The sequence below is a fragment of the Nomascus leucogenys genome, chromosome 22a, assembly GCF_006542625.1.
Source record: "Nomascus leucogenys isolate Asia chromosome 22a, Asia_NLE_v1, whole genome shotgun sequence".
In the NCBI taxonomy this organism is placed as follows: Eukaryota; Metazoa; Chordata; class Mammalia; order Primates; family Hylobatidae; genus Nomascus; species Nomascus leucogenys.
In genome coordinates, this window is record NC_044402.1 from 203,166 (window position 1) to 216,489 (window position 13,324).

At 41.1% G+C, this 13,324-nt stretch overlaps 1 gene segment (V, D, J or C); it reads left to right on the top strand.

Moving 5' to 3' along the window:
• Positions 1–13,324, top strand: part of LOC100586598 — a 30,275-nt gene that overhangs the window by 13,188 nt on the left and 3,763 nt on the right. The window contains 1 exon segment of the V gene segment in view: positions 3,861–3,865. Within this exon segment, the coding sequence occupies positions 3,861–3,865 (5 nt within the window).

Here is a 13,324-nt window from a genome sequence, read left to right on the forward strand (position 1 = left end):
TGGGGGGTCCCTGAGACTCTCCTGTGCAGCCTCTGGATTAACCTTCAGTAGCTATTGAATGAGCTCGGTTTCCCAGGCTCCAGGGAAGGGGCTGGAGTGAGTAGTAGATATATAGGATGATGGAAGTCAGATATGTTATGCATGATCTGTGAAGAGCAGATTCACCATCTCCAAAGAAAATGCCAAGAACTCACTCCATTTGCAAATGAACAGTCTGAGAGCAGAGGGCACAGCTGTGTGTTACTGTATGTGAGGCACCAAGTAAGAAGACATCGGTGTGAACACAGACACAGAATTTCCTGCAATGATAAGGAGGAGGCTGGGCTAAAAGGGGCACTCAGGACCCACAGAAAACAGGGGCAGCTCCAGGGCAGGTGCAGATGGTCGTCATGGGCTGCTTTCCTTCAGGGTCTGAGGCTTCCTCTGCAGCTAACAGTTTCCCTGGGAGCCTCTGTACATTTATGTTTCTGTGGCCACCCCTGAGGTCTCTGGATTAGAAAAGTTTATTATAAGAAGAGGAAACATTCTCATTTGTCCCAAAGCAGATGTAAGTAATGGAAGCAAAAAATGCACAGGAGGCCAGGTGGGGCTGTAGATACTGTCACCCCAGAATGTCAATCTCACCACTAGTGCTGGGGAGGGATGGGAGTTTGATGGAGCTTCCCTAACAACCCTATGGTCCAAGATAAGTCCAGCAAGACCATTGGTGCCTCCCAGAGCACAGTTGTCCATCAGGGATGTCCAATGCGTTCCAGCAGCAGCCATGCCTCAGTGTCTCCACCGTGCACAGCCACTGTCTGGAAGGAGCTCCCAGGATGGGCGTCTTTGGCACACACCAGGTGGCGGGTGTTAGAGTTCAGTGCAGCAGCTGGCCGCCTGGTCTATTGGGCTCCCTGATGCTGGAGAGATGGGAGGTGCATTCTCAGGGCCAGCACCCTGTTTGTGAATTTTTATATAAAAACCCTGATTTTACTTCATTTTCTCAGATGACATAGATAACTAAAAACAGAATCTGCAAAGAAATTGTAATTTTCAACTTTACCCCAAATTCATTGTTTCTTAATTCTGTGCAAGATCCAGATGTATTATTGCCTTCCTCATGATAATTTATTCTATTTAAAACTGAAATCATTTTTTCTCATATTCTTTGTTTCTGTTCAAGTACAGAGATCTTGTGCAAAGTAAGTTGGGTTCTTTCCACACACTAACCCTCACCTTCCCCAGAGAAAGAGCAGAGATTGTCCTCACTCTGAGTCTGAGGGAGGAGCTGTTCCTGCACAACTAAGAGCCTGCAGAGATCCCCAGGTGCAGCTTCAGTGAGTTAGATATTCCTACATGTGGGCGACCTCCACTGCCTGTGACTGCTGCTCGGGTCTAATTGTTGGTTAAGCATTAGGACACTCTTAGGTGATCACATCTCAAGCCTATTCTGAAAATCACCGTGAACAGACATAGTTCAATGGCCATTCTCCTAAGTTTCTCTTTATTATTTGGTTCCAGGTATGGAGAAAAATGTGACCCTATATTTGTGTGAATCCAACATCAGCATCCACTGCATTACGCTAGGAGACTCACGAATTGAACACTGTGTTTCTCAGTGCACTCTTGGCCCGATGAAGCCCTCACAGACCCTCCCCCTCACCTGTGCCATCTCTGCATGCTCCATCACAACCAGTGTTTCCTGCTGGAGCTGCATCCATCAGTCCCCCACGGGAGGTACTGGAGTGGATCGGGTGCATAGGTCATGGAGGGAGCACAAATTACTCCCCTCTTCTCAAGAGTCCAGTCACCATCTCCAGATCCGTGTCCAAAAAGTAATTCTTCTTACAGCTGAACTATGTGAGCCACAAACACATAGCCATGTATTTTAGAGCAAAAGACACACTGAGGAAACCACAGTGTGAACTCATACCCAAGCCTCCCCGTGGGGGTGCATAGGACAGCCAGGGTTATTCAGGACACCAGGGTCCCTCAGGACACCAACGGGCACTCAGGACCATTGAAGAGGCACGCAGGTAGCTGGGGGCTCTCAGGAACCATGGAGGAAAATCACAACACCAAAGGGTGCTTGGTACAGCGGGGGGCTCAGGGTTATTGTGGGGACTCAGAAAGAGCAGGTTCAAGGCTCAGCCTCAGGGCAGGTGCAGCTGGTGTGAAAAGGGGCTGGATGAGGGGTTTTGTGTGACCATCATGTTTCACCACCAGACACCCTCCACTACATCTATTCTAATGCATGTGAGTGTTTGTATGATTAGAAAATGATATTTATATAAACATATAACCATAACTAGGTGTGTCAAGTTGTCCTCTCCGTCTTATATCAGCCTTGTCCGTAAGGACTAATTCCCCATAATTACTTGAGAACCTCACAAATTGTGGTCAATTATGTAGGATTCCTCTCTTTTTCTGCCTTACTTCCTCCCTTCTTTCTCTCACAAAGAAACTTACATACACCCACCCCACAACACACATCAATCTATAACTTTTATTACCTGATGTAGTCAATAAACCTGATTAATGTGTAGCTTTTCCAGCTTCATTGTTTATGTTGTTGTAACAATAAGAACCACGTGTTTCCCATAAATTGTGGTCAATTATGTAGGATTCCTCTCTTTTTCTGCTTGCCTTCCTCCCTTCTTCTCTCTCTCACACACAGAAACTTATATACACCCACCCCACAACACACATAAATCTATAACTTTTATTATCTAATGTATTGAAAAATAATCTAAAGTTACATAAAAATCAGTAGTTCACTGTGAATATTGTAGGAGAAGGGAAGGTCTAGGAAGGAGGAATTACAGAACAAGAGGATATTTTGAGGGTAATTGACTTGTTATCTATGTTGATAATGATAATGTCTATGACCATATTTGTAAAATTGAACACTTCATGTGGAGATTGTTATTTTTTAATTTAACTCCATGCCATTATTTTGCTGTATTCTAGCATTTCTCTAAAAACACAGGAATGTCCCACACTCATTCATGTGTATATTCAGGAGTCTCTGACTTTTCATGTATTTTATTTATCTCTGTCTAATTCCTTTGATACCAAATTTTATCTAGTATAATTAGTACTACCTTTAGCACTGATTGTAAGTCTCACTCCTCCATCATCTCCTTTTTTTTTGCCACACAAGCTGAATCTAGTTTGGACTCACAGGAGCTTCTTCATTCAATGCCAGTGGGAGTTTCAAACCCTATAAACCCCCCTATAAACTGTCATTAAGAAAGTTTATCAAACTCCACCAGTCATGTGATATTAGTTCGTTTTCACAGTGGTATAAAGAACTACCTGAGACTGAGTAGTTTACAAAGAAAAGAGTTTAGTTGACTCACAGTTCTGCATGGCTGGGGAGGCCACAGGAAACTTACAATCATGATGGAAGGTGAAGGCGAAGCAAGGCACATCTCACAGCACAGCAGGAGAGAGAAGGGGAAGTGACACACACTTTTAAACTATCAACTCTTGTGAGAACTCACTCACTATGATGAGAACAACATGGGAAAACTACCCTCATGATCCAATAACCTCTCACCTGGTCCCTCCCTTGACATGTGGGGATTAGAATTTGAGATGATGTTTAGGTGGGGACACAAAACAAATCTATATCACATGTCTAGCTATGTCCCAGAGTTGTTTCAGGGATCCAGTGTGTCCTGTTGATAGAAACAGTGATCGTCATTCTAACTGGTGTGAGATGGTATCTCATTGTGGTTTTGATTTGCATTTTACTGATGGCCAGTGATGATGAGAATTTTTTCATGTGTCTTTTGGCTGCATAAAAGTCTTCTTTTGAGAAGTGTCTGTGGAAAAAAAAAAAAAAAGAAACAGTGACAGCAAGCTCACACCATCAGTTGTAGTTGACAACTTGCAAAGCCAAGAGATCTCAACTGAGACTTAGTGTGTATGTCATGTCTGAAGTCATATGCTCAGAGCAAGTGAATAAGGAAAAGTGTATTATCTGCACAGTATAAGTGTCTGCTGAGTGCAGGGCAGATCTTGCAGGAAAATCTAAAATGGCTTGAAAGAAGATGAAAGGAGACTGGCTCAGGGTTTTTATAATGGTTTAGTGGTGGCGGCAGAGTGAGGCTTCCCACTCACAGATTGGGGTTTATAGAGTTTGAAACTCCTACTGGCATTGAATGAAGAAGCTCCTGTGAGTCCAAACTAGATTCACCTTGTGTGGCAAAAAAGGAGATGATGGAGGAGTGAAACTTAAATCTTCAGCAGTCATGCACCAAAAGATAGAGTGACAACTTATTCTAGGTAGCAAGAATAAAAATAATGAATAAGAAATAAGATAAGGGTTCAGTATGGGTGGACAAGACCCAGATCTACAGAAATTAGATGACTTTAGAAATATAAGGAAATAATAATGAGAGAAAGAAGGAGGGTATGGGGAATTAGACAGGGTCCTGGCCTAACGTCTTGGGTAGAAGCTGCTCACAATCAAGGACTATCAGCTTATTCTGCAGGTCTTAGGTCAGACGTCTGCTTAAAAACATCAGAAATGCCAGGCAATCAATGAGGATGCTCAGTTCAACATCTCCTATTTGAGTAGTTTACAGTTGTGTGGAATTCTTAATTGATTCTTTTTTGTTTGTTTTTAGAGGCAGGCTTTCACACTGTTCCACAGCTTAAAGTACAGTTGTGTGATCATAGCTCACTGTAATTTTGAACTCCTCACTCATGTAATCTTCCCATATTAGCCTCCTGAGTATCTAGAATTAGAGGGGAACACCACCCCTCACCTACTTATTCTTTAAAATATTTTTTCCAATTCTGCGAAGAAAGTCATTGGTAGCTTGATGGGAATGACATTGAATCTATAAATTACCTTGAGCAGTATGGCCATTTTCACGATATTGATTCTTCCAACCCATGAGCATGGAATGTTCTTCCATTTGTTTGTATCCTCTTTTATTTCATTGAGCAGTGGTTTGTAATTCTCCTTGAAGAGGTCCTTCACGTCCCTTGTAAGTTGGATTCCTAGGTATTTTATTCTGTTTGAAGCAATCGTGAATGGGAGTTCAGTCATGATTTGGCTCTCTGTTTGTCTGTTATTAGTGTACAAGAATGCTTGTGATTTTTGTACATTGATTTTATATCCTTGACTTTCTTCACAGAATTGGAAAAAACTACTTTAAAGTTCATATGGAACCAAAAAAGAGCCCGCATTGCCAAGTCAATCCTAAGCCAAAAGAACAAAGCTGGAGGCCTCATGCTACCTGTCTTCAAACTATACTACAAGGCTACAGTAACCAAAACAGCATGGTACTGGTACCAAAACAGAGACATAGATCAATGGAACAAAACAGAGCCCTCAGAAATAATGCCGCATATCTACAACTATCTGGTCTTTGACAAACCTGACAAAAACAAGCAATGGGATAAGGATTCCCTGTTTAATAAATGGTGCTGGGAAAACTGGCTAGCCATATGTAGAAAGCTGAAACTGGATCCCTTCCTTACACCTTATACAAAAATTAATTCAAGATGGATTAAAGACTTACATGTTAGACCTAAAACCATACAAACCCTAGAAGAAAACCTAGGCAGTACCATTCAGGACATAGGCATGGGCAAGGACTTCATGTCTAAAACACCAAAAGCAATGGCAACAAAAGCCAAAATTGACAAATGGGATCTAGTTAAACTAAAGAGCTTCTGCATAGCAAAAGAAACTACCATCAGAGTGAACAGGCAACCTACAAAATGGGAGAGAATTTTCACAACCTACTCATCTGACAAAGGGCTAATATCCACAATCTACAATGAACTCAAACAAATTGACAAGAAGAAAACAAACAACCCCATCAAAAAGTGGGCAAAGGATGTGAACAGACACTTCTCAAAAGAAGACATTTATGCAGCCAAAAAACACATGAAAAAATGCTCATCATCACTGGCCATCAGAGAAATGCAAATCAAAACCACAATGAGATACCATCTCACACCAGTTAGAATGGCCATCATTAGAAAGTCAGGAAACAACAGGTGCTGCAGAGGATGTGGAGAAATAGGAACACTTTTACACTGTTGGTGGGACTGTAAACTAGTTCAACCATTGTGGAAGTCAGTGTGGCAATTCCTCAGGGATCTAGAACTAGAAATACGATTTGACCCAGCCATCCCATTACTGTGTATATATCCAAAGGACTATAAATCATGCTGCTATAAAGACACATGCACACGTATGTTTATTGCGGCACTATTCACAATAGCAAAGACTTGGAACCAACCCAAATGTCCAACAACGATAGATTGGATTAAGAAAATGTGGCACATATACACCATGGAATACTATGCAGCCATAAAAAATGATGAGTTCATGTCCTTTGTAGGGACATGGATGAAACTGGAAACCATCATTCTCAGTAAAGTATCGCAAGGACAAAAAAACTAAACACCGCATGTTCTCACTCATAGGTGGGAATTGAACAATGAGAATGCATGGACACAGGAAGGGGAACATCACACTCCAGGGACTGTTGTGGGGTGGGGGGAGGGGGGAGGGACAGCATTAGGAGATATACCTAATGCTAAATGATGAGTTAATGGGTGCAGCAAACCAACATGGCACATGGATACATATGTAACAAACCTGCACATTGTGCACATGTACCCTAAAACTTAAAGTATAATAATAATAAAATAAAATAAAATATTCATTGAGTATAAACTGATTTTAGAGAACACAGAATGTATTAAGTCCAGAATATGTTGTATGTTGTTCTATGTATTATATTTATAGATGACTAAATGCATGTGTAGAATGCAGAAATTGAATTCTGAAATCAATACAAGCAATCATAAATTAATGTAGCTCCTTCAGAAAGTGAAATTTCGCAATGTAATTACTGTATTTTTTTGACTGAAGTAATAAAAAATTGTAAAACTAACATCCCATTACTGGGTATATACCCAAAGGATTATAAATCATGCTATTATAAAGACACATGCACACGTATGTTTAATGCGGCACTATTAACAATAGCAAAGTCCTGGAACCAACCCAAATGTCCAACAACGACAGACTGGATTAAGAAAATGTGGCACATACACACCATGGAATACTATGCAGCCATAAAAAATGATGAGTTCATGTCCTTTGTAGGGACATGGATGAAACTGGAAAACATCATTCTCAGTAAACTATCGCAAGGACAAAAAACCAAACACCGCATGTTCTCACTCATAGGTGGGAATTGAACAATGAGAACTCATGGACACAGGAAGGGGAACATCAGACTCTGGGGACTGTTGTGGGGTGGGGGGAGGGAGAGGGGGAGGGACAGCATTAGGAGATATACCTAATGCTAAATGACGAGTTAATGGGTGCAGCAAACCAACGTGGCACATGGATACATATGTAACAAACCTGCACATTGTGCACATGTACCCTAAAACCTAAAGTATAATAATAAAATTTAAAAAAAAGAAAATCAGATGGAATGAAAATAAATAAATAAATAAATAAAAAATAAAAATGTTTTTTCATAGAAATAGTGTCTCTTTATGTTGCCCAGGTTGGCTTTGATTTCCTGGTCTCATGGGATTTCCCTCATTTTTGCTTCTGAAAGTGGTGTGATTATAGGGAAGATTCACTGCATCTGTCCTGAATTGATTCTTTAGTTGTAAAACATGAAGCCAATAATTAACTGCCTGACTGTTTTGTGCAGTGAGTTACTTAAGTTTCTGTTAAGATTCCTTCCAATATGATTCAAGAGCAGTATTTTCTGCTGATGTTCCTTTCAGTTTCCTTGTTGAAGATCAGCAGACACTGTGGAAAAGATATAGTAAAAAGGCAGTTTTAATTCTTCATGATTGGAGGGAATATCACACAGGAATCACTTTCACTATTTTGTAACACATGCATGCAATAGAACAAAGATGATCCCTTGGTGTAAAATCTATAAACGTATGGGCCTTTTAGCTGCCAAGTCATAGGGTAATAACTGATGGACCCTGAGGAGTGAACCATGATTCCATAGTGCTAGTGGAGAACCCTTGGCCAAGGGAGTTTACATTTTATTAAAATTGATAATTTTTATGTAGGGATGCCATTTTTTAAGCATTCCCAGAAGATTGTGAGTGGGATTGACTCTGTCTTCTATGAACAATGACACTGCCCTCCATGGTTAGATACTATTTTAAACTACATTGAGCTAGAGTGGCTGCTGTATTGAATCACTATATTTTTTTAGCTTCATGTTAGCTTTTTGTGTGTTAGCATTTCCTTTAAAACGATATTAATCAGCTCTCTAGTAGGTAGAAACTCATCTGAGAGTTTCTTCCCTTGTTGAATAGGATTTCCAGAAGATGTAAGAACCCTCTCTGTTTCTAAAAATATTCCAGGCCAGATGCTGTGGCTCACGCCTGTAGACCCAGCACTTTGGGAGGCCGAGGTGGGTGGACCACTTGAGGTTAGGAGTTTGAGACCAGCCTGGTCAGTATGGTGAAACCTCATCTCTACTAAAAATACAAAAATTCACTGGGCATGGTTGTGTACACTCGTAATCCCAGATACTTGAGAGGCTGAGGTGAGAGGATTGCTTGAACCCGGGAGGCGGGGGTTGCAGTGAGCTGAGATTGTGCCACTGCACTGCAGCCTGGGCGACACAGCGAGACTCCATCTCAAACAAAACAAAACAAAAAATTCCAAAGTTGTGCACCCTCTAAAAGCATATGTACTTAATTCTCGTTTTTAATTTATTAAAAAGCTCTAATAAGTTCAATGTTTCCTGCCTTCTCAGTTGATTTCATAACACATAGAAGAATATATCCTAAATGAAAGTTTGTGTTCTTAATACAAATTACTGGTTAATAATCTTTACTTTTATTATTGAGGTATTATACATCAGTGTTAATCAATCCTCTCAATGGGACTCTTACCTAAAGAATATATAAAATATTTTCCTGATAATGACATAAAATAGATGTGAACACATTCTTAGCATTCAGCCATGTCTCGTCTATTATATTATAAACCACATGCTAACTTTTATTTTATTGGGAATGATTCTAATTTCTTTTTTTTCTCACTTTTTTTTTTTTTACTTTAAGTTTTAGGGTACATGTGCACAATGTGCAGGTTTTTACATATGTATCTATGTGCCATGTTGGTGTGCTGCACCCATTAACTCGTCATTTAACATTAGGTATATCTCCTAATGCTGTCCCTCCCCGCTTCTCCCACCCCACAACAGGCCCCAGTGTGTGATGTTCCCCTTCCTGTGTCCATGTGTTCTCATTGTTCAGTTCCCACCTATGAGTAAGAACATGCGGTGTTTGGTATTTTGTCCGTGCGATAGTTTGCCGAGAATGATGGTTTCCAGCTTTATCCATGTCCCTGCAAAGGGCATGAACTCATCATTTTTTATGGCTGCATAGTATTCCATGGTGTATATGTGCCACATTTTCTTAATCCAGTCTATCGTTATTGGACATTTGGCTTGGTTCCAACTCTTTGTTATTGTGAATAGGGAATTGTTCTAATTTCAAACTAGTTATTTTTTATCTCCATGCAGCTAGATTATTATGTGTGGCTATTTATACAGACAGTGATAAAGACAACATTAACAATTTTCACTGCAGGCATGTCTAGGCAACCCCCTGTGCACAATGACCTTGGTGCGTTGGAGATTCTATGGGGACTCTTCCCTACCTGCCCAGGAGAGTTCTCTGCCTCCTGCCTTACCATTTTCCTCTCTGAAGAAGTACATCTAACTGTCGTTAGAATAGAGACAAAGACAAATCTTAACTGCTTCCAGCGGACAGGGGATGCTGTTTGGGGAAGATCTCCCTTGGAGGCCTGTCTAAGGGACCCCAGTAAAAGGGAGCCATTATCCCAGGCTTCAGTTGCATGAGCATTTGGAGTTTGATGGCCTGAAAATGAGAAGAGACAAATCGGATTATTAGAAGACATGTATCCAAACCTAACAGGGTGGCAAGGACAGCTTGAAAGAAAATTCCAAGGCTGCTAAAGACATACCCAGATAACTGGCGGCTGTAGTTACGCCTGCTGAGATTTGGGTGCATGGGGCTTGGCTTCTGTTAGCTCCCTGGGATTTATTTTCCCAAACAAAGAAACCTCCAGGTTAGGGGCACCCTATTTATTCCATCACCTGGCATGATTTGCAGGATAAGTGCTCAAAAGTAAAATATTGATCCAGATTTTTAAATTCCCCATCACGTTTTGTTTATTCTGGGCTGCAGCCAGAGATCACTGGTTGATTCTGAGGAATAAGCAGAGTCAGTCTAAAATGCAGGCAAGTACTTAAACGACTGAAGAGATTAAAATTTAAAGATGAGTGTATGATATGTTTTGAAATATAATTTTTCTCTTTCCAGTTCCAGTTTTTGTCAGAATGAAATAATGATAAGACTGAGTTGTTTGCAAAATAAACTTTAGTCTTAAACTTGGCCTGATTATTTGCATAAAGTGCAGCAAGAATATCAATAATAATTCTGTAGGAAAAGCCTGCAAGCACCAGGAGTTTCACAGTCTAACACTAGGAGCACGTGCATCCTCGTGCAACTCACTGAATATTTCCAAGCCAGCCTGTTCCGATCTTAAATGCCATCCAGTGGTATCTGCCCCAGGTATACTAATATATGGGTCCTGCTTCTCTCTACAGCCTCCTCTCTCCTCAGATTTCAGGTTTTGTTTATTGTTTGTTTTCTCTCTGATATCAACACAGATATGTTGAAGGTTTTCTTTTTTTTTTATTTGTAGTTGTTAAGGTTTGTTGTTAATGAGGTCAGAATAAGATCATAGTTTACACATTTTTACATTCCCATGCCAAGTAGCTGCTTTTCTCTATCAAATCCACTAACTGAGAGAACAAATCACATTTTGTTACAGGTGAACAATTAAATAGTTTGGCATATATTTATGTACTGGAATCTAATGCAGCTTGAAATCAAGTCATGCCTCACTCATAAAAAAATGGCTAAATTCTCAAAGAATTGTGCTGAGTGAGAGAAACTAAGGAATTAAGAGTAAATTTTATGTGATACATTTGTAGAAATTTTAGAAGATGCCACTATTATAAATTAACATGGAGAAGATTTAAATTTTTCTGAGAATATGCTATTGGTAGCAATGGGGATGTGTGTTAAATTTCAGAGGAGTAAGAGAAAGATTTAGGGATTAATTTAATTATTCAAAACTTGATTGAAGTGCTGAGTAAATGGTTGCAAACATGGGTCTACATTTTTCAAATCATTCACTATAAATTTGAATTAATTATTTATTAATTACACTCAAATAAAGCAATAACAAAGAAACTGATGAGATAATATTTGACTGAATTGCAGCAATAAACAGATCAATATTAACGCAAGGAATATGACTGACTTCCAAAAACATACACATGAACCGTGGTTCACTCTGCATGTTTAGGTAAATTACAGAAAGTTGTCGTAACTGGTGAGGAATCCTGCAGACTTCACCAGGCATGGGCCACGCTGCCCTGGAGTTATCTCAGGGGAGCTGCCTCCTCCTATGGTTAGAGCACAGGCCCAGACAATAGGACTAATTTTTTTTAGATGTGTAATCTTAGACACACTGCACAACTGCTGTGTTCTCTATGTAAATTATCTCGTGTAAAATATAACATTGAAGCCTGCATTAAATGTATTGTGTAAATATGTAAGAATAAAATAAAGTTATGAGAGCTAAGTGTTAATCAAGGCACAATCATATAATATATAACTATGTTTTCCTGAATGATGGAATTACTACTAATCTCCCCCAGGACACTTCATCGGCACTGAGCCAGCCTCTCCTCAGATGTCCCACCCCAGAGCTTGCTATATAGTGGGGGACATGCAAATAGGGTCCTCCCTCTGCTGATGAAAACCAGCCCAGCCCTGACCCTGCAGCTCTGGGAGAGGAGCCCCAGCCCTGGGATTCCCAAGAGTTTCCACCTGGTGATCAGCACGGAACACAGAAGACCAACCATGGAGTTTGGGCTGAGCTGGGTTTTCCTTGTTGCTATTTTAAGAGGTGATTCATGGAGAAATAGATTGAGTGTGAGTGAACATGAGTGAGAAAAACAGTGGATTTGTGTGGCAGTTTCTGATAACGGTGTCCTTCTGTTTGCAGGAGTCCAGTGTGAGGTGCAGCTGGTGGAGTCTGGGGGAAGCTTGGTCCAGCCTGGGGGTTCCCTGCGACTCTCCTGTGCAGCCTCTGGATTCACCTTCAGTGACTACTACATGCACTGGGTCCGCCAGGCTCCAGGGAAGGGGCTGGAGTGGGTCTCAGAGATTACTAATACTGGTGGTAGCACATACTACGCAGACTCCGTGAAGGGCCGATTCACCATCTCCAGAGACAACGCCAAGAACACGCTGTATCTGCAAATGAGCAGCCTGAGAGCCGAGGACACGGCCGTGTATTACTGTGCGAAAGACACAGTGAGGGGAAGTCAGTGTGAGCCCAGACACAAACCTCCCTGCAGGAACGCTGGGGGGAAATCAGCTGCAGGGGACGCTCAGGACCCACTGATCAGAGTCAGCCCCGGAGGCAGGTGCAGCTGGAGGCCGATTTCCTGTCAGGATGTGGAACTTTGTCTTCTTCTGACAGTTCCCCGGGGAAACTCTTAAATTCAGAAAACTGTGCCTAATAATGTCCTCTCTATGCATACGAGGACCTTTTGTCCCTGGCACAAAATGCAGATTGACGCTTACACGGATGAAAATTCCTCAACCGTGGTCACATCGATCAGAGTCCTGAGTAACCTCAGGGCTTCCTGGTGAGTCTTCTCAAATCAGAACCAGGACAGGGACCTCAGTGAGATTCCCTGACTAGAAAAGTCTTTACGGATCCTGGTCACAGCCAATAGAGAGGCTGAACCAGGGTCAGCGTCATGTAGAACCTCAGATTTCACGTCTGATCCTTCTCCTGACACTGAAGTATGGAAATCAGTATCAGCACTGATCTGGTGCTTCTTTTGTTCCTAATCCATTTACTTTCTTTTTTAGTCATTGTTCTCATTTTTCCATTTGTTTTTCCTGCTTTTTGCAAAAGGAAGATGTTTTCCCTGTGAGATGTAAGGGATGACAATTTGGGGGGATGGCTGGAACATCCAATATCCTCAGGGCCGGCCATCAGTAAGTGCAGGCCGGAAGTCTCAGAAAGAGCTGAAGCTGCTTAATCACCATAGAGTTTTACCTTCTCCAGTTCTGTTCTGATGGAATCAGGGCCAAGCAGATTATCAATGATAATCTAAGTAACATAGAGTCAACCGATTCCAGTTTTAATAACGTCTATTAAAAATTCACACCACCACCTGGATTAGTGTTTTGTCAA